The following is a 24,284-nucleotide window of genomic DNA, read 5'->3' as shown; positions in this document are numbered from 1 at the left end:
GGTCCTTCAAAAGGAATAAACTCCCAGAAACGACTGCTTACCAGTCGAGCTCTATTCTGCTCTGTGGGACTTGATTGGCCAGGACCTGCTGAAGGTGTATGTCAGTATGATTCTGGAGGTACCATGATTGAATCCATGAGGAAAGGCATCATCACCCTCATCTACAAGCAGAAGGGGGAAGAGGGTGGAAATCAGAAATTGGAGACTAATCTCACTATTGAATGTGGATTACAAAATTTTGTCAAAGGTTATTGCCAACCGGGTCAGGTCTGCACTGGGGTCGGTGATTCACCCTGACTAAACCCTGTGCGGTACCGGGCAGGAAGATCGCTGAGAGTCTCGCACTCCTCAGGGATACAATCGCCTATGTGCAGGACAGAAGGTTGGACACCTGCCTAGTCAGCTTGGACCAGGAGAAAGCCTTTGACAGGATATCACACAGGTATATGAGAAATGTTCTCTCCAAAATGGGCTTTGGGGAGGGAATCTGCAATTGGATCAGACTGCTATACACCAACATTGTCAGTGCAGTCTCAAAATCAATGGGTGGGAATCAGATAGCTTCCCAGTCAGATCTGGAGTCAGGCAGGGCTGCCCTCCCTCTCCTGCATAGTTTCTGTGCTGCATAGAACCATTTGCTGAGTCCATCAGGAAGGATGCAAGCCTGAGAGGGGTAACTATTCCTGGCAGCGGGGGCCTACAAGGTAAGGCCTCCCTGTATATGGATGACGTTGCAGTTTTCTGCTCGGATCCGCAGTCTGTGCACAGACTCAGGTGCATGTGTGACCAGTTTAAACAGGCCTTGGGGGCCAAGGTAAACTGAGGCAAGAGTGAGGCCGTGCTCTTCGGGAACTGGGCCGACCAATCCTCCATCCCCTTCACCGTCAGGACAGGCCACCTGAAGGTGCTGGGTATTTGGTATGGGGGCCTGGGGCGTATGCCCAAGTCTTAGGAGGAGCGTATCAGCAAAGTGAGGCAGAAACTGGGTAGATAGAAGCTACGGTTGCTCTCCATCATGGGAAAAAAACCTGGTCATCAGGTATGAGGCACTGTCATTGCTGTGATACGTGGCACAGGTCTGGCCTATTCCCAGAACTTGTGCTGCTGCAGTCACCCGGGCCATTTTCCAATTTATATGGAGATCAAAGATGGACCGGGTCCGAAGGGACTCAATGTATAAAGATCTGGCCAATGGGGGAAAAGAAAACACATCCAATGCCACCCTCACCCTGATGGTCACCTTTGTGTGTGGCTGCATCAAGCGGTCATGGATCCCCAGTACGCAAACACCAAGTGTCACTACATACTGAGGTTCTACCTGTCCCCGGTGTTGCGAAGGATGGGCCTGGCCTCACTGCCGCAGAACACTCCAAGTAGTTGGACCGTTCCGTATCACCTGTCCTTCGTGAAGAAGCTTAAAAATACCTTTGACTACAAGTCCATCAGAAAGTAGTCAGCACGTAGTGTCCTTGAGACTCTGTGGGGAAAGGAGAGGGCAGATCCTATCAAGCAGTTCCCTGAGCAGACTGTCAAAGTCATTTGGCAGAATGCCTCAATCGCCAGAACTCTCCAACAAGCACCAAGACATGGCTTGGCTTGTGGTGAGAAGGGCTCTGCCAGTGAGATCCTTTATGCATACCCGGATTCTCTGCCGCACTGCACACTCCCCTCGAAGCAGCTGCGTGGGGCAGGGGGGACTGCGACTGTCACACACCTCCTTCTGCAACGTGCCTATGCAGAAGATGTCTTGAGAGGAATGCAGTGGTGTTTGTCAAGGTTCGTCCCGAGCAGCGCCGTGACGCGGGACTCCGTGCTCTACGGTCTGTTCCCCCGGGACGAACATCAACTGTGCCTGGAGGATCATCAACTCGGTGAAGGACGCTCTCTAGGCAGTCGGAAACCTGTTGATCTACCAGCTGAAGGAGTTGACCCCGATTGAATGTTGCAGACTGGCACATTCCAAGGTCCAGGACGACGTGTTGAGGGATGCGCTAAAGCTAGAGCAGCTGCCACCAAGGCGCGGTGGGGAAAGACCATGTAAAACCTGCCTGCCCAAGAAGAACAGGAGGCTCACGCAGTCATCTGGGCTCCATTGATGCCTCAGCAGAAGAGCTGGATAGTAAGTGTACAGACTTGCTATAGGAAAAAATAAATTTCAATGTCTGTATGTAAAGCAATGTAATGTAGTGTACAAGAATGGCATGACCAATTGTGTAGAGATCCAAATAATTTTATTCATAAAGTATACTTTTGAAATAAAAGAAAGTAATCATGGGTGACCTTAAAAGTATCACCTTCCGGTCACAATTCACATAGACAATACAAGATCTCTCAGGCTGTACAAGGACAGAGCTGATTTCCTTTCGTCTCGAAAAGGAAGTAAGCATCAACAAGTTGTACACGCTGTTGGTTTTCTGATGTTGTGTGTGTGTGTGTGTGGGGGGGGGGGGGGGGGGGGGGGTGCATCAGGTTGCAAGGTAGCAGTGATCACACAGCACTTGAACTGAGTTTGAGATATGGCTTGTGCTCTATTCATCTGAAGATGATTTCAATGTCAGAGGTTCATATGAGGGCATTACTCTCCCAACCTCATTCATTGCCCTAATCTTCCATCTATGGAGGAATATGATAAAACTGTCATTTCTAAGTGATGCAAACACTGTCTGATCATGTTACTCTTCTGCTTCTAATACCTTTCTACACAAACTCATAAGAAGCATGATTTAGCCATAGCAAGGCGTTATTGACCCTGTTGCTGTTGTGCAACAATACAAGGGAAACAGAGGAGGACAATGTGTTAAAAAAAACAGAACTAGCTTTAAGCTGTAAGGGCTGGAGATGATCCTTCAGATAAAAAAAGTGACAGCTTAAAGGTCATCTCACTTGTGCAGAAAACCAATTTCTGGTGTCCTATAAGCTATTTCCACAAATGAGGATGTCCAAGATACCATGTCAGAACTATGCCAACATCTGCAGAGGACCTGACACCTAAAGGAGTGGGTCGCAAAAGTGACACACTGCTAAGCCTTTATGCAACTGGCTACTTCCAAAAATGCAATGGATAAATGTCTTTTTGAAAAGGTCAACCAGATAGACAGAGGGGGCGGGGTTACCTTATTAATAAGAAATGAAATTAAGTGGATAGCAAGTGTAATATAGGGCTGAAAGGTACAGAAGCTGGTTCGGCAGAATTAAGGAACTGCAAAGAAAAAAAAACCCTGATGGGAGCTCTGTACAGGTCTCCTAACAGTAATCAGGATGAGGGCAGAAAATAGATCAGGAGATGGAAAAAGGTATGTAACAAAGGCACTAATACAATAGTCAAGGGGGAACTTCAATATGCAGGTCAACTGGGAAAATCAGATTGGTAGTGGATCCAAAGGAAAGGAGTTTGTGGAATATGAGATGGATTTTTTTTGGCAGCAGCTTGGTGATAGAGTCCACTAGGGAATAGGCAATGCCAGTTTTGGTGATGTGTAAATGAGTCAGACATGATTAGGGAGCTTAAGGTGAAGGAAGCCATAAGGGACAGTGACCACAATATGATAGAATACACTGTACGGTTTGAGAGGGAGAAACTGGAATGAAATTTAATGGTATTACAATTGAGAAAAGGTAACTACAATGAGGTAGGAGCTGGCCAGAGTTATCTGGAAGGGGAGCCTAGCAGTGGAGACAGTGGAGCAGCGATAGCAGAGGTTTCTGGGGTTAATTTGGGAGGCACAGGAGAAATCCAACCCAAGGAAGAAGAAACATACTAAGGGTAGGTCAAGACAACCATGGCTGACAAGGGAAGTCAGGGACAGCATAAAAGCAAGAAAAAGCATATAATGTGGTGAAGTTGGTAGGAAGCCAGAGAATTGGGACACCTTTAAAAAAAAATAACTAAAAAAAAAAGCAATAAATGGGGAAAGACAAAATATGGAAGATAAGCTAGGTAATATAAAAGGAAATGCAACAGATATATATAAAGAAGATAAGAAAGAGTGAACACTGGACCACGAGGCTGGAGTAGTAATGAGAAACAAAGAAATGTTGCAGGAACTGAATAGATACTTTGCATCAGTCTTCACTCATGTTTCTTGCATTCTGTCTCCCTCTCTTTTCATATAGTGGTGTTATGTTTCCCAGCAGATTGGAAAACTGCAACTTCCTAGAAACAGTAATTTTGTAAATTATCAATGCAATCGCTATCTCATCCAGAATCTTTCCCAAACATCTGTCAATAAAAAAGGTACAAAACTATTTATAACAGCATAATTCAATTAATCTTCATAAACATCACACAGCCAATTTGCACATTCCAATGCAAGTCAAACTACAAATTTAATGTAAATAATTGAGAGAAGTTGCAGGTATCTGATGAAAAGAAAACCTTAAGCTCCTTCCCAATTATCATTAACATTTTGTAATTGTGTCAATAGCTTCCAAAAATGTTATTACAATAATAAAGTGGTTATTCGACAATTCAAGATCGCTAACTTAAAATTACAGTCATGATATGGAGATGCCGGGGTTAGACTGGGGTGGACAAAGTTACAAATCACAACACCAAGTTACAGTCCAACGGGTTTACTTAGAACCACTGGCTTTCAGAGCACTGCTCCTTCATCATTAGGTAGTTGTCTGAAGGAGCAGTGCTCTGAAAGCCAGTGCTTCCAAATAAACCTGTTGGATTATAACCTGGTGTTGAGATTTTTAAACTTAAAATTACAGTACTTTTGTTACACATATGCCAATGTCTAAATTGCATCTTTTTTTTCTTGTTTTATAGTTAGATCTGCACCCCAGTGTTGATAATAAACAGGCTAACTTTTTTTTTTAAAAACTATCCTGGTTGAGGAGGAACACTTACAATAGTGTACAGCATGTCCTAATTAAGATGATCTTATTTACTATGCCAAGCTTGATTCTCTTTGGAAACAAACTCAATCAGTTTTGCCAGTTCTCAGCAAAAAGGCTAAATTAAAGTTGTAACACATCATGCAACTGTTTTTCTCTAATCACAAAAGTTTCCATACTTGTTCGAATTTTCAAAAGCAGTTTGATTGCTAGTCAGCATGTAATCACTAATTTATTTACTGGTCAATGCAAAAAAAGGTTATAGTGCCTGTCTATATGGCAAGTATTAATTGTCACATCTACATAGATGACCGAAACAGTTGACTGAAAGGGGATGCAGCTAATCAGTTGTGGCCATGTGTCTCATTAAGCATTTCTGCAATTTAGATTCTCATCAGAGGACCTCAGAGTTGTACAGCATGGAAACAGACCCTTCGGTCCAACTCATCTGAAACAACCAGATATCCTAAATTAGATCTAGTCCCAACTGCCAGCATTTGTCCCATATTCCTCTAAGCCCTTTGCATGTACCCAGCCAGACACCTTTTAAGTGTCTAATTGTACTGCCATCACCTCATTCCATACATGAACTACTCTGAGAAAAAGCTACCCCTTTGGTCCCTCATACATCTTTCCCCTCTCACCATAAACCTAAGGACTGCGCTGCCCTAAGGAAAAGACCTTGGCTATTCACCCTACCCACATCCCTCATGATTTTATAAACTTCTATAAAAGGTCACCCCTCAGCTTCTGATGTCGATTCGCCTGCTCCTCCGATGCTGCCTGACCTGTTTTGCTTTTCTAGCACCACACTCTCGACTCTGATCTCCAGCATCTGCAGTCCTCACTTTCTCCTATACTCAATGCCTTGACCAGTAAAGACAAGTTTACCAAACACCACCTTCACATTCTGTCTACCTGTGACCCCATCTTCAAGGAATTATGAACCTGCACACAAAAGGTACAACTGTCCCCAGGATCCCACCATTAAGTCCTGCCCTGATTTGCCTTACCAAAATACAACACCGCATATTTATCTGAATTAAACTCTATCTACCATTCCTCAGCCCATAAGTCCATCTGAAGGTCCCACTGTACACTTTAGATAACCTTCTTCATTGTCCACTACACCAACAATTTTGGTGACATTGGCAAACTTACAAGCTATTCCTCCATTACCATCTTCAATGATGTGTGAAAGTGAAAATTCTTAATATTGTAAATTTACAATATTAAGTAAATTGGATGCTTCTCTACATTAAAGAGGTGATAAATAAATTAGTTGTTCTTTAGGTAAATATTTCTAAAAAGTTATCAAAACTAAAATTACACAGTTGGAAATGAAACAGGCCTTTGGTTTGTCTCTCCTCAATTAACTGAGTTCTATATATAATCGCAACCAAGCTGTTTCGCTTCATATAAAACCTCACTTTGTTCTCGACCTATTTTCATTGGGGGTGCCGGTAGGGGAATGTCACCTGCACTCCACAATGACGCGCACACGTGCATGCACACATCCCCTGTAGATACGGTGATCATGTTTAAATATTAAAAAGCTATAAGATTTTAGACATGTCCAAAATAACAATTTTCAAAAGATATTCCCAACTGATCCCAAGCCTTGCTAATGGAGATTGCAGTCTTGTAATTTGGAGTAAATTTATTTTTTTGAAAGAGAAAGGTTACTGAACTAAATAAATTAGCTTTGAACCTGGCCTTTTCTGTTCAGCAGAACCCTATAACTAGAGGCAAAACTGAATAATTAGTGCACAGCTTCAGCTCAGTTTATGTACTGTCTGCAACATTATTTTAGAAATGCTACAAATCTCATTAGTAAGTTATTCAGACCACTGAAGAGTCATTGGACTCTGATTTCTTTCCTCAGGTGCTGTGGACCTGCTGAGTTTCTCCAGCAATTTCTGTTTTTGTTTTAGATTTTGTGCAACTGCAGTTCTGTGTTTTATTTTCTCATTATTCTGAATTTACTTCTAATCAGGCTATGGTTAGTTGTTCCCAATTCTTCTTTGCATGGTGGTCTAGTAAGCATTTGATTATTCAATTTTGTGAATCCACTGCCTTTATTGACTCCATATTAATCCTACAAGCATGCTAACTTAAATCTTTTGAATTATCTAAAGATTTGATCTTCTTTCATGGTGAAGCATCTCCAATTAAACTTTTCTTCAATTTAAGCAAGCAATTTGTCAGGAAGCTGCAATAAGAATCTCATACCAAAAGAGGAAAAAAAAAATGAACAGCTTTGTTTCATCAAATTATGGAATCAGAATTCCTACATTTTGGAAGCAGGCCATTCGGCCCATCAAGTCCACACCAACCTTCCGTAGATCATCTCACCCAGATCTAACCCCCTATCAAGGTTGGAGAAGATTTGCAGCTCAGGTTGAGGTTCTGGATGTAAGTTTGTTTGGCGAGCTGGAAGGTTCATTTCTAGACATTCCATCACAATACCAGGTAACATCTTTAGTGGGCCTCTGGGCGAAACACAGCTGATAATTCCTGCTTTCTATGTTTGGGTTTCTTTGAGTTGGTGATGTAATTTCATGTTTTCTTTCCCTCAGGGAGTGGTAGATAGGGTCTAACTCGGTGACATCACCATAGGAAATGGCATCACCAACCCAAACATATAATTCCTGCTTTCTATTTATCAGCAGAGCTCCACCCAGATGCCCACTGAAGATGTTACCTGGTAGGGTGACAAAACATCTGGAAATGAACCTTCCAGCTCAGCAAACAAACTTACATCCAGAACTCCTTACCCTATCCCTGTAACCCTGCATTTCCCTGACTAAGCCACCTAACCTACACATTCCTGGACACCGTGGGCAATTTAACTCAGCCAATCCACCTAACCTGTACATTTTTGGACTCAAGTCTATTTTCTAAGTCTCAGTCTATCAGAAAGTCAGAGATTATTTTACAATTTTTCAAAGCTGACAATACACAGGCAGTAAATGCAAGTGAAAACAAATCTTAATACTGCAAGCTTATTTACAACAAATTTGGAATTTCATTCATTTATGATTTTAAAGCATTAAGTACAAAAACTCAAGAGTGGCTCTGCATATATTGAAGAGTACATATCTCATTCTTTTTCCTCGGCTCTCCATACATTTGATTACCATCTTAGCTACATAAACAATAAACAAAATAGTTGAATTTGTTATTTGTTCAGATGATTATACATATCGCAAATGTCAAAACATTGTTTGGACATCGTCAGTTAAGATAGTGTGTGTATAGCAATGAAATATGTAAACAAAATGTTTTGGATTAAAATCTATAAATGGGGCAGCATGGTGGCCGAGTGGCTAGCACTACTAGGGACTCGGGTTAGATTCCCACCTTGGGTCACTTTGTGGATTTTGCACATTCTCCCAGTGCTCGAGTTTCCTCCCACAGTCCAAAGATGTGCAGATCAGGTGAACTGGCCATACTAAATCGCCTATAGTGTTAGGTGCAATAGTCAGAGGGAAATGGGTCTGGGTGGGTTACTCTTCAGAGGGTTGGTGTGGACTTGTTGGGCCAAGTGGCCTGCTCCCACACTGTAGGGAATCTAACCTAAAAAAAAGTAAACATTATTGAATAACTTATGTTTACATAGCTGAATACTTTAGATAAGAACTTTATGTGAATAAAAACAGCCTTACTTGGAAAGAGTGCAAGCAGTTACCTACACTAGTCTTGATTTCAAGACCTATTTTCAAACAGACAATCACCAATTTAAAAAAAAACCCTAACTTACAGGTCTGGGAACAGGCGAGGTGAGATCGTTACCATAGGTTCCTGGTTGTGACATCAGACTTCAGAGAAATCAGCTTGTGGCCTTAGGTTGCTAGGGAAATGGAAGTTATTTAACCATGCAGCTTTGTGGTTTCTCCCAAACTTCAGCCAGTGGTCAGATTGAAACAGTGAAAAGAAGCAAGTAGCGACAATACTAGAAAAGACCAAAAAAAGCCTGGAACCTTGCAAGCCTTGTCTGTAGGTACATCCACAGTAATATTTGTGAGAAAAAAAAGTGTTGAGATTAGCAGTGAAGGATCAGCAATTAGTTGCATACCAGAATAACTTGGAGGAGAACTGGCAGGTGATGACGTGTGCCAGGTGTTTACAATACACATCCTAAGTGGCAGAGGTTTGTCAAAGGTTGTTTGATAAATTGCATTTGATACACAGGGTTGCCAATGTGCAGAGTGCAGGAAGTTATGGCTGAAGGGAGTGGATGGGGTGCCAAACCAAGCGGGCCGCTTCATCCTGGATGCTGTCAAGTTTGAGCATTTTTGCAGCTGCACTCAGCTGAGAACAGGCAACTATGATGCTGGGGTAGCAGGTAGAGCATTCATTCAGCATTTTTGGCTGAAGATGGATGCAAATATTTCAACCTTGCTGGGTCAAGGATCTGAAAATGTGTGCCTTTCAATGGAAATTGTAATGTTGGGTTTCAGGTGGAGAAAAAGGTGCTTTCGAATGGAATTGATGTCCATTTCCAGCATCTTTAAAGGACCAAACATAATCTGGGTGTGATCACATTTTGAAGGAATCTCTGGTTCAGATCAATACCATTTATGCTGAAGGGACTATTTAAGGAAGTTAGAAATATTATGTCTGTTGTATCAGTTACTCAACACGTAACCAATATGTTTTACTGAATGCAATTTTCCTGTTAATTCAGGCTCGACTTTTCTTGATTTTGATTTTTGAAATATAATGTTCACTTTTTTTCCCTTTGTGGGGTTTTAGGATCTTTGGTTCTTTAAGGCTGTTGATTGCCATAGAAATTGTACATGACAGATAACTTTAAAAAAGTAAAAGATGTAAACCATAAAACCAAGGTTGATATTACTCATCTTTATGACTGTAATAACCATTTTGCAAAGTATTCTATATAAAACGTAGAGGTTTTTTTTAAAATTCCTGGGGATTACCATTGGCCATAAACTGAATTGGATCTGTCTATAACTACAGTGGAACAAGAACAGGTCAGAGATTGGGAATTCTGTGGAGTGTAACTCATTGCCAACTCCCCGAAACCTACCCACCATCTACAAAGCACAAGTCAGTAATCTATCACGTTATTTTCCAATTGCTTGGATGCATGTAGCTGCAACACAAGCAGCTTGAAACCATGCAGGTCAAAACAGCCCACTATCTTTAACATTCACTGTCCCTGTCACTTAACCACAGTAGTAGTGTGTACCATTTGCAAAATGCAGCGCAGAAATTTATTTTGACTTGAAAGGATATCATTCCTTCACAGTCGCTGCGTCAAAATCCGAAAAAAGATCCTACTCCCAGCCTTGGGTGACAGTGCAAACTCCATATGGACAGAGTCTTCCTGTATCTGTAGAAGTTTCATCCAGTTTCTTCCCACAGTCCAAAGATGCACAGGTTAGATGAATTGGCTATGCTAAATTGCCCTTAGATCCCAGAGAGGTGTAGGTTAGGTGGATTACCATGGGAAATGCAGGGTTATAGAAATAGGGTGTGGTGTGGATAGGATGCTAAGGGTCGTTGTGGTTCTGCTCGCCGAGCTGGAAGTTTTTGCTGCAAACGTTTCGTTCCCTGGCTAGGGATCATCAGTGCTGTTGGAGCCTCGTGTGAAGCGCTGCTTTGGTGTTTCTTCCGGTATTTATATTGGTTTGTTCTTGCCGCTTCCGGGTGTCAGTTTCAGCTGCAGTGATTTGTATATGGTGTCCAGGTCAATGTGTCTGTTGATGGAGTTTGGGGATGAATGCCATGCTTCTAGGAATTCTCTGGCTGTTCTCTGTCTGGCTTGTCCTATGATAGTGGTGTTTTCCCAGTCAAATTCATGTTGCTGGTTGTCTGAGTGTATGGCTACTAGAGATAGCTGGTCGTGTCATTTTGTGGCTAGCTGATGTTCATGGATGCGGATTGTTAGCGGTCTTCCTGTTTGTCCTATATAGTGTCTTGTGCAGTCCTTGCATGGTATTTTGTAAACTACGTTAGTTTGGCTCATGCTGGGTATTGGGTCCTTTGTTCTAGTGAGTTGTTGTCTGAGCGTGGATGTTGGCTTGTGTGCTGTTATGAGTCCTAAGGGTCGCAGTAGTCTGGCTGTCAGTTCTGAGACGCTCCTGACGTATGGTAGAGTGGCTAGTCCTTTTGGTTGTGGCATGTCCTCGTTCCGTGGTCTCTCTCTTAGGCATCTGGTGATAAAGTTGCGTGGGTATCCGTTTTTGGCGAATACCTTGTATAGATGTTCCTCTTCCTCTTTTCGCAGTTCTGGTGTACTGCAGTGTTTTGTGGTCCTTTTGAATAGTGTCCTGATGCAGCTTCGTTTGTGTGTGTTGGGGTGGTTACTTTCATAGTTTAAGACTTGGTCTGTGTGTGTTGGTTTCCTGTGTACCCTTGTAGTGAATTCTCCGTTGGGTGTTCTCTCTACTAACACGTCTAGGAATGGGAGTTGGCTATCCTTTTCCTCTTCTCGTGTGAATCGGATTCCTGCGAGTGTGGCGTTGATGATTCGGAGTGTTTTTTCTATATCTGTGTTTTTGATGATTACAAAGGTGTCATCAACATATCTGATCCAGAGTTTGGGTTGGATTTGTGGTATGGCTGTATGTTCTAACCTTTGCATAACTGCCTCTGCTATGAGTCCCGAGATTGGTGATCCCATGGGTGTCATAGGACAAGCCAGACAGAGAACAGCCAGAGAATTCCTAGAAGCATGGTATTCATCCCCAAACTCCATCAACAGACACATGGACCTGGACACCATATACAAACCACTACAGCTGAAACTGACACCCGGAAGCGGCAAGAACAAACAAATATAAATACCGGAAGAAACATCAAAGCAGCGCTTCACACGAGGCTCCAACAGCACTGATGATGTTCCCTAGCCAGGGAACGAAACGTTTGCAGCAAAAACTTCCAGCTCGGCGAGCAGAACCACAACAACGGATACCCGAGCTACAAATCTTCAATCAGATTTTAAATGCTAAGGGTCGTTGCAGACTTGATGGACTGAATGGCCTATTTCTGCTGTGTAGGAATCCTATGATTCCTTAACAGCACTATGGGTGTCCTATATAAAAAAATGATTTGTACTTGTTCAAGAAGATAGCTCATCACCACTACCACTTTGTTAAAAAGTAGCAAATGCTGGCCCACCCACTGGTGCCCAAATCCCATGATCAAAACACAGTAATTTATAAAAACGTTTAAATAATGTGCACAGACATTTGCTTCTGGTACAATCAGCAGCAAACTGAATTCAAAATTGTAGTTGGGTTCTTTAATTTTCTGCTCAAAAACTTATTTGTGTACCATCAACAACAAAATCTCCACAAACCAGTGCAATATTTTAGAATGTTGTTTCTTAATACAAGTCTAAATCCTTTGAGTAATTGGTTTTCCAGCAACTGAACATTATTTTAAGAAACAATGCAGATCTACTTAGCAGCTACAGTGGTGTACAGTAGCCAGTTACTAAAAAGACATACCTATTAGTATCTTTAAAATTAAATATAAAAGGCCTCCCCAAATCTCTACAAACAGGCACATACAGCAGTGGCTCGCAATGGGGATTAATTTAATGAGCATGTGGTCACTAGTGTCTAAGGCCAGGTTTGAACACTAGTTTTCAAACTCATGCAAAGAACATAGAATCTTCATTTCTAGTGCATTATATAACAATGCAAGGGTTTTGAGCAGGAATGGACCATTGATGCACTCGAGCCTGCTCTATCATTCAGTAGGATTGTGGCTGGTCTTGGGCTTCAATTCCACTTTCACACCCAATCTCAGTATCCCTTGATTTTCTGAAAAACCAAGAATCACCAGTAACCATACTCAACAATGGAACATCCACAACCCTGAATAAGAAACTTCCAATGGTACACAACTTTTTGAGCGAAGAAACATCTCACCACGGTCCTAAATGATCAGCACTTATTGTGAGACTGTGCCTATGCACTAGATTCTCCAGCTGAAGGGAAGTGACCTTGCAGCGTCCATCCCACCAAACCCTTTAAATCTTGAATGCTTCATCGAGTATACCTCTTAGAGTCATAGAGATGTACAGCATGGAAACAGACAGACCCTTCGGTCCAACCCGTCCAGATAATCTAGTCCCACCTGCTGGCCCATATTCCTCCAAACCCTTCCTATTCATATACCCATCCAAATGCCTTTTAAAAATGTTGCAATTGTACCAGCCTCCAACACATCCTCTGGCAGCTCATTCCATACATGTACCACCCTCTGCGTGAAAAAGTTGCCCCTTTTGTCTCTTCTAGATCTTTCCCCTCTTACCCTAAACTTATGCCCTCTAGTTCTGGACTCCCCGACCCCAGGGAAAAGACTTTGCCAATTTACCCTATCCATGCCTCTCAATTTTGTAAACTTCTAGAAGGTCACCCCTCAGCCTCTGATGCTCCAGGGAAAACAGCCCCAGCTCATTCAGCCTGTCCCTGTAGCTCAGATCCTCCAACCCTGGCAACATCCTTGAAAAGGGTTCAGAAAAGACTTACAAGTTTCACAACTTCTTTCCGATAGGAAGGACACCAGAACTGCACGCAATATTCCAACAGTGGCCTAGCCAATGTCCTGCACAGCTACATCATGACCTCCCAACTCCTGTACTCAATACGCTGACCAATAAAAGGAAAGCATACCAAATGCCTTCTTTACTATCCTATCTACCTGCGACTCCACTTTCAAGGAGCTACGAACCTGCACTCCAAGGTCTCTTTGTTCAGCAACTCTCCCTGGGACCTTACCATTAAGTGTATAAGTCTTGCTAAAATTTGCTTTCCCAAAATGCAGCACCTCACATTTATCTGAATTAAACTCCATCTGCCACTCCTCAGTCCATTGGCCCATCTGGTCCAGATCCTGTTGTAATCGGAGGTAAGCCTCTTCGCTGTCCACTACACCTCCAATTTTGGTGTCATCTGCAAACTTACTAACTGTCCCTCTTATGCTCGCATCCAAATCATTTATGTAAATGACAAAAAAGTAGAGGGCCCAGCACCGATCCTTGTGGCACTCCATTGGTCACAGGCCTCCAGTCTGAAAAACAACCCTCCACCACCACCCTCTATCTTCTACCTTTGGCTAGTTCTCCCTGTATTCCATGAGATCTAAGCTGAAAAATGTGTTGCTGGAAAAGCACAGGTCAGGCAGCATCAAAAGGAGCAGGAAAAAAAACCCAAACAAAAAAGACATTTCGGGCATAAGCCCCTCTTCAGGAATGACGAGGGTGTGCCAAGCAGGCCAAGATAAAAGGTAGGGAAGAGGGGGTTTCTGGGTAGAAGATGAGGTGCTCTTCCACCAGGCATCGTGTTGCCATGGTCTGGCTATGGAGGATGCCAAGGACCTGCATGTCCCTGGCGGAGTGGGAGGGGGAAGTTAAAAAAAGTGTTCAGCCACGGACGGTTGGGTTGGTTTTTGCCGGTGTCCCAGAGGTGTTCTCAAACTTTCCACAAGTAGGCGGCCTGTCTCCCCAATGTACAGGAGGCGACATCGAGTGTAGTGGATACATTGGGGAGACAGGCCGCCTACTTGTGTAACACCTCTGGGACACCACACAAACCAACCCAACCGCCCAGTGGCTGAACACTAACTCCCCTCAGTTTGGGAGAAGATTTGTAGCTCAGGTGCTCGTTGTTGCGGTTTTGTTCGCCGAGCTGGGAATTTGTGTTGCAGACGTTTCGTCCCCTGTCTAGGTGACATCCTCAGTGCTTGGGAGCCTCCTGTGAAGTGCTTCTGTGATGTTTCCTCCAGCATTTATAGGGGTTTGTCTCTGCCGCTTCCGGTTGTCAGCTGTCCGCTGCAGTGGCTGGTATATTGGGTCCAGGTCGATGTGCTTATTGATTGAATCAGTGGATGAGTGCCATGCTTCTAGGAATTCCCTGGCTGTTCTCTGTTTGGCTTGTCCTATAATAGTAGTGTTGTCCCAATCGAACTCATGTTGCTTGTCATCTGACTGTGTGGCTACTAAGGATAGCTGGTCATGTCGTTTTGTGGCTAGTTGGTGTTCATGGATGCGGATCGTTAGCGGTCTTCCTGTTTGTCCTATGTAGTGTTTTGTGCAGTCCTTGCATGGGATTTTGTACACTACATTGGTTTTGCTCATGCTGGGTATCGGGTCCTTGTTGTCAGAGAGTGGCTGTTGGTTTGTGTGCTGCTATGAGTTCTAGTGGTCGCAGTAGTCTAGCTGTCAGTTCAGAAATGTTTTTGATGTATTGTAGTGTGGCTAGTTCTTTGGGTTGTGGCATGTCCTCGTTCCGTTGTCTTTCCCTTAGGCATCTGTTGTTGAAATTGCACGGGTATCCGTTTTAGGTGAATACATTGTATAGGTGTCCTTCTTCCTCTTTTTGCAGTTCTGGTATACTGCAGTGTGTTGTGGCCCTTTTGAACAGTGTCTTGATGCAACTCCTTTTGTGTGTGTTGGGGTGGTTGCTTTTATAGTTTAGGACTTGGTCTGTGTGTGTGGCTTTCCTGTATACCTTTGTGGTGAATTCTCCGTTAGGTGTTCTCTGTACCATCATGTCTAGAAATGGGAGTTGGTTGTACTTTTCTTCCTCTCTAGTGAATCGAATTCCTGCGAGTGTAGGGTTGATGATCCAGTGTGTGTTCTCTATTTCTGTTTTTAAATGATTACAAAGATATCATCTACATATCTGACCCAGAGTTTGGGTTGAATTTGCGGTAAGACTGTTTGTTCTGACCTTTGCATTACCATTTCTGCTATGAGTCCAGAGATGGGTGAGCCCATGGGGGTGCCGTTGATTTGTTCATATATTTGGTTGTTGAATGTGAAGTGTGTTGTGAGGCACAGGTCCAGTAGTTTGAGTATGCAGTCTTTGTTGATAGGTTCCCGGTCTTGTTGTCTGTTCTGTATGTCCAGCAGGTTGGCTATTGTTTCTCTGGTTAGGGTTTTAAATCGATAGAGGTGAACAGTGCCGTTACATCGAATGAGACCATAGTTTCTTCCTTGTTTATGTGTATCCTTTAGTAGCCACACACGCAGATGACAAGCAACATGAGTTCAACTGGGACAACACTACTATTATCGGTCAAGCCAAACAGAACAGCCAGGGAATTTCCAGAGGCATTCATCCACAGATTCAATCAACAAGCACATCGACCTGGACCCAATGTACCAGCCACTGCAGCGGACAGCTGGAACTGACAACCAGAAGCGGCAGAGACAAACCACTATAAATGCCAGAGGAAACATCACAGAATCGCTTCACAGGAATCTCCCAAGCACTGAGGATGTCACCTAGACAGGGGACGAAATGTCTGCAACACAAATTCCCAGCTCAGCGAACAGAACCACAACAGCTTTAACTCCCCCTCCCACTCCACCAAGGACATGCATGTCCGCCTCCACCATCGCTAGACCATGGCAACACAATACCTGGAGGAAGAGTGCCTCATCTTCTGCCTAGGAACCCTCCAACCACAAGGGATGGATGCAGGTTTCTCCAGCTTTCTCATTTCCCCTCCCCCCACCTTATCTCAGTCCCAACTCTCGGACTCAGCACCGCCTTCTTGACCTGCAATCTTCTTCCTGACCTCTCCGCCCCCACCCCCTCACCTTAACCTCCTTCCACCTATCGCATTCCCAACGTCCTCCCAAAGTCCCTCCTCCCTATCTTTTATCTTAGCCTGCTTGGCACACCCTCCTCATTCCTGAAGAAGGACTTATGCCCAAAACGTCGATTCTCCTGTTCCTTTGATGCTGCCTGACCTGCTGCGCTTTTCCAGCAACACATCTTTCAGCTCCGATCTCCAGCATCTGCAGTCCTCACTTTCTCCTTTCATGAGATCTAACCTTGCTAATCAGTCTCCCATGGAAAACCTTGTCGAACACCTTACTGAAGGCCATATACATCACATCTACTGCTCTGCCCTCAATCTTCTTTGTTACTTCTTCAAAAAACTCAATCAAGTTTGAGAGACATGATTGCCCACGCACAAAGCTATGTTGACTATCCCGGGTCACCTTTCCAAATACTTTTATTTTTCTATATTTTGCATAATACAGGTATGTCCTTGATGGTATACTGGTTTGACCAATTTCAAACAAGTCATGTTTAGAGAAAAAGTATAACCTACTAGTCTTACTCCCAATGTGGTTTAGGGTTAAGAACACCACTTGTCTTAGAGGAAGGGTGCTAACGCTGTCACTTAATAGAATTCATTGCAAACACTGATCAGAATATAGTTTAGCTAAAATTGAACTGAGAATCTCCAAGAGTTGGAAAGGTTAATCTTCAGCTGTTTAATATGATAAATGCAACTGAGTAGAACTGCTTGCAGATTTTCTTCATTAGGGCTGTAAAAATCCAAAAGCAGAATTGGCGGAGGAGGCAGTGGCATAGCAGTAATGAAGTGGGTTAGTAATCTGGAAAACCAGACCAGTGTTCTCAGGATGTGGGTTCAAATCCTGCCATGGCAGACATTAAAACTGATTCCAAAAGCAGAGTTGGGGCTCTTGTGATACAATGCTGGTGTTGTCCTTACCTTTCAGTCAAGAGACCTAGGTACAAATTCCACATACTCCAGAGATGTGTAATAAACACCTATGAACAGAATCCAAAAGTGGATTCATATCCTGACTATTTGAATAATAAAGTTGAAGGATGCCATGCTTTTATCAATTTTTGACAGTTTTGTTAACTAAAAGTGACATATGTAACTTTTTCCAAAAAAAAAGTCAATTTCAATTCTCTCCAGCAGAAAATCTTTGGATTCAATTGTCATGGAATGTGACAGAATATTCTGAGTTAGTAATAATTGCTGAAAGAAAAGACAAAGTTGAAGTTTTCGATCTTGCACGCATCAGTATAAAGTCAGAAGAATACTAAATCTCGAAGAAAACAACAAGTTACATAGCATAAGACGGTGTTGATCAGTTGACAATCCCCTTCTCATGCACCATAAATTGTTGGTCCTTCTGGCATTTGGTAGTCTTGTCATACTATCCTGATGTTTTTAAGATGAAAAGCTTCAACTTTATGTCTTTGTTTTTCAGCAATACACGAGTCCTGTACTACCAAGCATGATTAATAGTAAGTAACACTCCCCCTTAGAACAGACAGATCTGGGAATGTAATTCATGTATTATTGCCTTAATTACAAAATGTTAGTCGCGCAATGAGAAAACTGAAGGAAAGACTTCAACTTATAATTGCCCATCATAACTTCAGGCTGGCCAAACCATTCAGAGCTAATGAAGTACTTCAGAACTTTAGTCAATTTGCACATTGTGACATCTGGCAAAACCAGTGAAGTAATGGCCAGATAAACTACTTTAGCTACATCATCAAGAACTTCCTCGACATAACACCACAAAGTTTTTACAATTACCTGAGAAAGCAAACAGGACTATAATCTAACATGAGATGACAGACAGCGCCTAGGTCCAGATTATACTAATCTGTTGACAGAGGTGTCTCACAAATATTTTCATCATTCTGGCATCTTACAAGATGTTCTGCTTATCTTACAAGATGATAATGCATACTAAGTAGTCTAACTTTATTTTGCCCTTCTTAAAAAAGAAAATCAATGGTAATAAAGTTGGCCGAGATTGCTCGGTTAACCCGAAATTCAAAGTCTGCACTCATATGTTTCCACTCAGTCACAGAGTCATACAGCATAGAAACAGACCCTTCGGTCCAACTCGTCCATGCCAACCAGGTATCCCATCTCACCCAGTCCCAAATGCCAGCACTTGGTCCATATCTCTCTAAACCATTCCTATTACTATACCTATCCAGATGCCTTTTAGATGTCGTAATTGTACCTGCCTCTACAACTTCCTCTGGCATCTCATTCCATACACACACCAACCTATTAAAGACTTTTGGACTTGAAGGTAACAGTTTCATGCATGGTCCTTCCATTCTTACCTTAAACCTATGCCCTCTAGATTTGGAATCCCCCATTCTAGGAAAAAGACCTTGGGTATTCACGATTTTGATTTTATAAACTCGTATAAAAAGGTCACCTTTTAGTCTCTGATGCTGAAGGAGGGAAAAAAGCTTCAGCATCCCCCAATAGTTTGAAATCTCCAGTCCTAGCAACATCATGTAAACCTTGTTTGCACCCTTTTGGGTTTAAACAACATTCTTCCTATAGAGGGGCATCCAGAATTGAATACAATATTCCAAAAGTGGCCTCACCAATGTCTTTTACAGCGACAATCAGACATCGCAACACTTATACTCAATGTTATGACTGATTAGATCCTGGGGATTTATCTACCTTTGTGCTTTAAGATTTCTAAAAAAAACTATTAATAAAAATTGAGCTGTTTACCAGAGTGTTTAATGTTGAAGCCAACATTAGATTCCAATTCTGTAACAAGTGAACATATAAAAGTGACTAAGGATAACTTAGTCTCTTCAGGATAACACAACAAAATCACAGCCAATGAAATATGTTTGAAATGTATCACAGTTGTCACATGGGCCAACTTACTCTGTAAAAAACAACAGAATCAATGATCTGCTAACCTATTTTTGTGGCTTCAGTTGTGAATCAAATAATTCTTCAATATAAAAGCAAATAACATTGGATATATTTATACAAATCCAAATGGAGAAAACTTTTAACATCTCTTATTCACAAAGTGAAATATCAAACCATGCAGTATTAGATTAGATTCCCTACAGTATGGAAGCAAGAAAGTGCTGGCATAGATCATGCATTTGAATTGCGGAGTGAAGCTTTGAAGCACTAAGAATGGTTCTACAAACCAAGCTGACAGTAAATATTGATAAGTACTATCAATATAGTATCTTGAAAGCTTTAGAATAAAAAAACTGAAATTGGTACTTTACAAAGCTTTCAAAATTAGAGATGTTTTCCAAATTTATTGTTATTTTGTGTAGATTAAAAAAAACTCACATTCCCTATGTCCTATTTAGTGATTATGATCTCAGTGCAGAATGAGAAACTCAAAAATATTCATCTTGATTTTTATTTTAAAAAACAGTGTCTGCCATTTTCACCAGGAAGCTTTTTCCCTCCCTTGTGCAAGAGTCTAGGACCAAAGGATACAGTCTCAAGGTAAGGAGTCACCTAATTAGTACAGAGATGAAGAGAGGTTTTTTTTTCCTCAGAGGGTAGAGAGCTAGAGAAACTGGGTCATTAAGCATATTCAAGGTTGGGATAGACAGATTTTTAATCAGCAAGGGAATCAAGGATTATGAGCAAAATGTAGGAAAGGAGTCGAGAATCAGCAGATCAACGATAATCTGAGTAGTGGAGCAGACTCAAATGGACTGAACAGCCTACTTCTGTTCCTATGTCTTATGATCTAACTTTCTGCTACATAATAACACATCAAACACCTTTAACTATAAGTTTACTCTACTTCTAAACCAAAACATCTGTTTTGATACAACTTCTGATAATTAAGAATTGTGGTCAATATCAATCCAAGGAATAAGTAGTTCCTTGGTTTGTGTTGTATTTTAGGCAGGTTTTCTACGTGGGTAAATTGTACTTGATGATTTGTTTAATAGTTAACTTACATTTATCCAGTAAATAATTAAGCTGTGTAGACTGAAATCCCATATTCAATAACTGATTTGCACCAAATTAACTGATACCAGTGTGATCAACAGCAGGAATGCCACAATTGCATCTGAAGTCTTTTTTTGGATTGGATAAAATGGGCTAGGATATCTGCTCCTAATTGCTGTTCAAGTGCCCTTGTTGGAATTACATGTGTGTGAATGTCAATCAAAGAAATGATTTGGGCCATTTGTGATGCCACCTCTTCACTGCAGTTTAATATCCTGTCATAATTTAGAATAAAGAAAACTCCACCTGAGGGAGGTGAGTAGCTCTCCTGTGAAACATATCCAACTAACATGGGGAAATTAAAAACGGATAAGAAAAAAAAGAGAAAGTGAACTTTTTTTGTAAAAAAAGGGAAATCATCATAATTTTTAATGAGAGTGGGGTCCTCTAATGGCCTCAGATCTAATTTCCATTTATAAACCTGGTGAGAATGTGTATCCGCGCAAGTCATAAATCATAGAATAAAACTGACATCAGAATGAGGGCAGCAGCAGTAAGGAACAGCGAAAGCAGCAGAAAGACCAAGGCAGATTTATTACACCAACTATATATAACACAGAATGTGCATCCTCAGCATTGCAACTTGAAACAGTTAATGCAAAAATATTTGTACTCTACACAATACATCAAATATAAATTTGATTGTGACATGTGATTTTACATAGAAAACAAATCTGTGAGAAATGCTTTCAAGTCACAAAAATGTATAGGTTCAGAAACTACAAATTTGGGTAGCTACAGTTAGCCTTTTGCATTTTACAATAACACTGATGTAATGATTGAAAACTTCTTTTACAATAAACAATGGGCTTCTCACATTTTCAGAAATTATCTGCATGAGGCACAGAGGAGGCCATAATGATTAAATTCAATCAGCAACAATTATCAAACACTAAGCTGATTACACACTCCAAGTTATTGTAGAGGACATATTTTAATAAACTATTAAAAAAAAGTATCGCTGACAATTAAAAAAAATTGATAACTTAGTTTTTACATAGCCAGTCTTAGAAAATGCATAATCAAGTTGACTGGCATTCACTTCACCAAAAGTCAAAATTCACTTTGTCACTAAAACAGCACCTGTTGTTATATCAGATGATGAACCTCAGTGTATAAACAAGTAAATGGAAATACACAAGTTATTGGAATTAAGCCAATATCAAGAAACCCCTTTCAGAAGAAAAGGCTGCATTTAAGTGTTTAAATATCATTCAGTTTCTACTCTTCTGTTTTTGTCTTGAGGAAATAATTAGCAGCGTATTGTCATACCACCACAGGCTTTATAACATTCAGTTCAAATGACAATTATTATATATAGCGAGGTATGAGTCAGAATGTTTTTTTGGGGGTGCAAAGCATCGTGCAGCATTTGAGTCACTGCAAAGTTCAATAATAATTCTGAAGAGTACAGCAAGCTATTTGCAAGCGCCACAGCTTACTTCTTTTCTTCACTCATATATAGAATTTTAAAAAATCAGAAATGATTAAACCTTTCTACCAATTATACCATTTATTTTAGATAAACATAAGCATTCACAGATAGACCACTTCTGCCTCCGCAGGCACACCGCCTCAGATACATTCCGAGCAGACGCGGTGCAAAACGATTGCATCGATGGACGCACTTACTGTTCGAAGGAAGAGGATCTCCTCTTCTCCTTCACCCCCCTCAGCCATGATTGCTGCCTCTATCTCCCCCGCCCGCCTGCGCTCTCTCTCTGTCCGCAGTCCGAGCTTAACTAACACTGACAGCCGGCGCGACAGACCGGCCGGCGCCACGCGCCACCGTGCCACGCCCACTGCCGCATGCTATTGGGCAGAGCGTGCGCGCTCGTGGGAAGAGATCGACGGCCGATTGGCAGAGGACGCGAATGGGCGCGTCCTGAGCCCACGTGGGGGCTCGCCGATGGCTGAGAGCGAGAGCGGATTGGTGGCCACCAGTGCCCACATGACCTTGCGATGCTGAGGTCGAGACCGAGACGGCAAAAAGAGGGAGGGCTTGAAGTGCACGTGTGTGTAGGCGGTGCCGCGCGCTTGGCGGTTGGTGAGCGAAGCGTCAACTTAAGTGGACAACAGTATCATGTATTTGTATAGCGCCTAAGGTTCCAACGATAATGTTGTCATTCAGGAATAAGTCATTGATGCCAAAGTAACATTAAAGTTAAAACTCACACAACACCAGGATATAGGCCAACAGGTTTAATTGGAAGCACTAGCTTTCGAAGCGACGCTCTTTCATCAGGTAATAGTGGAGGGCTCAATCCTAACACAGCATTTATAGCAAAAATATACGGTGTGATGTAACTGAAATTGATTGTTAAGCCTTTCATCTGTTAGAATACAGTGATAGTTTCACTGTTTTCATGTGTAAATCACAAAACCTTTTTTTAAAAAGTTGCATTTATTAAAAAACTTTTTTATTTAAAAAAAGGTTTTGTGATTTACACATGAAAGCGTGAAACCATCACTGTATTCTAACAGATGAAAGGCTTAACAGACAATCAATTTTTCAATGTATAATTTCAGTTACATCACACTGCAAATTTTTGCTATAAATTCTTTCTGTTAGGATTGAGTCCTCCACTATCACCTGATGAAGGAGCGACGCTCCAAAAGCTAGTGCTTCCAATTAAACCTGTTGGACTATAACCTGGTGTTGTGTGATTTTTAACTTTGTACACCCCAGTCCAACACTGGCCTCTCCAAATCATAAGTAACATCAAGCAGGGTGGTGATATAACTGGCGTAACACAGTACTTAAGGTTGATGAAGGCGGACCTGAGTTCAAATCACCTCTCAAGCTCTAGTGGAATTTAAATTCAATTTTTTTTAAAAATCCTATGGATCTTCATCATAACGAAGGCTAATAGTGGCATGAAACTGTAACTCATTTTTGTTAAAACCCATTTGGTTCACTTTAGGGAAGGAAATCTGCTGTCCTTACCCAATCTGGCCTACATTTGGCACCAGATCCACAGGTCTAAGAGAGTTTTGAGAAGATTTGTAGCTCACGTTGAGGTTCTGGATCCACAACAGTGTGTTTGCCTTCTATCTGCCCTATGAAATGGCCCCACTTCATTGTACCAAACACCACAGGATTGGACCACAGAGTTTCAAGGGCAATTAGGGATGGACAACAGATGCTGGTCTATATAGCAATGCTTACATTTCACGAAAGAATGTAAAACAAGATAGATTGAGATGGTGAATTTAAGAGAGTGAAATATAAGGCACCTCACAGGAATACAAGGAGAAAGTGAGGTCTGCAGATGCTGGAGATCAGAGCTGAAAATGTGTTGCTGGAAAAGCGCAGCAGGTCAGGCAGCATCCAAGGAACAGGAGATTCAACGTTTCGAATTCCTGAAGAAGGGCTTATGTCCGAAACGTCGAATCTCCTGTTCCTTGGATGCTGCCTGACCTGCTGCACTTTTCCAGCAACACATTTTCACCCCACAGGAATACAACCAAGTATAACACTGAAACCCATAAAGAAATATTTGGTCAGATGACCAGAAGAGATAGGTTTTAAAGAGCACATTAACAAGGACAAGTAGAGAACCAGAGACAAAAACAGAAGTAAGTGGAGAAATTCAGCAAGTCTGGCAGCATATGTAGAATTAAATGTAGAGGCAATGTTTTGAGTCCAATGGCACTTCATCAGAACTTTGAATCACTGGACTTGAAATGTTAACTATGCTTTCTTCCCACAGATAGTGGCAGACTGCTGAATTTCTCCAGCTATTTCTGATCTCCAACATCTGCATTTCTTTGTTTCATTTTAGAGAGCCAGAGAGATATGGGAAGGGTATGCTAGAGTTTAGGACCTGAGCACCGAAATACACAGGCCCTGG

At 41.8% G+C, this 24,284-nt stretch overlaps 1 protein-coding gene across 9 annotated transcripts in view; it reads right to left on the bottom strand.

Moving 5' to 3' along the window:
* Positions 1-22,115, bottom strand: part of LOC132836584 (ryanodine receptor 1-like) — a 402,705-nt gene extending 380,590 nt beyond the window's left edge. For all 9 annotated transcript variants that reach the window (XM_060855950.1, XM_060855954.1, XM_060855953.1 and 6 more), the window contains exon 1: positions 22,063-22,115. In XM_060855950.1, the coding sequence (XP_060711933.1) occupies positions 22,063-22,110 (48 nt within the window). In that variant the 5' untranslated portion in view covers positions 22,111-22,115. The remainder of the gene's footprint in view (positions 1-22,062) is intronic.
* Between the last annotated feature and the right edge of the window lie 2,169 nt (positions 22,116-24,284).

Source organism: Hemiscyllium ocellatum, chromosome 47 (assembly GCF_020745735.1).
Source record: "Hemiscyllium ocellatum isolate sHemOce1 chromosome 47, sHemOce1.pat.X.cur, whole genome shotgun sequence".
NCBI lineage: Eukaryota > Metazoa > Chordata > Chondrichthyes > Orectolobiformes > Hemiscylliidae > Hemiscyllium > Hemiscyllium ocellatum.
The sequence above is the reverse complement of the archived record's forward strand: the minus strand, read 5'-3'. Positions and strand labels throughout refer to the sequence as shown.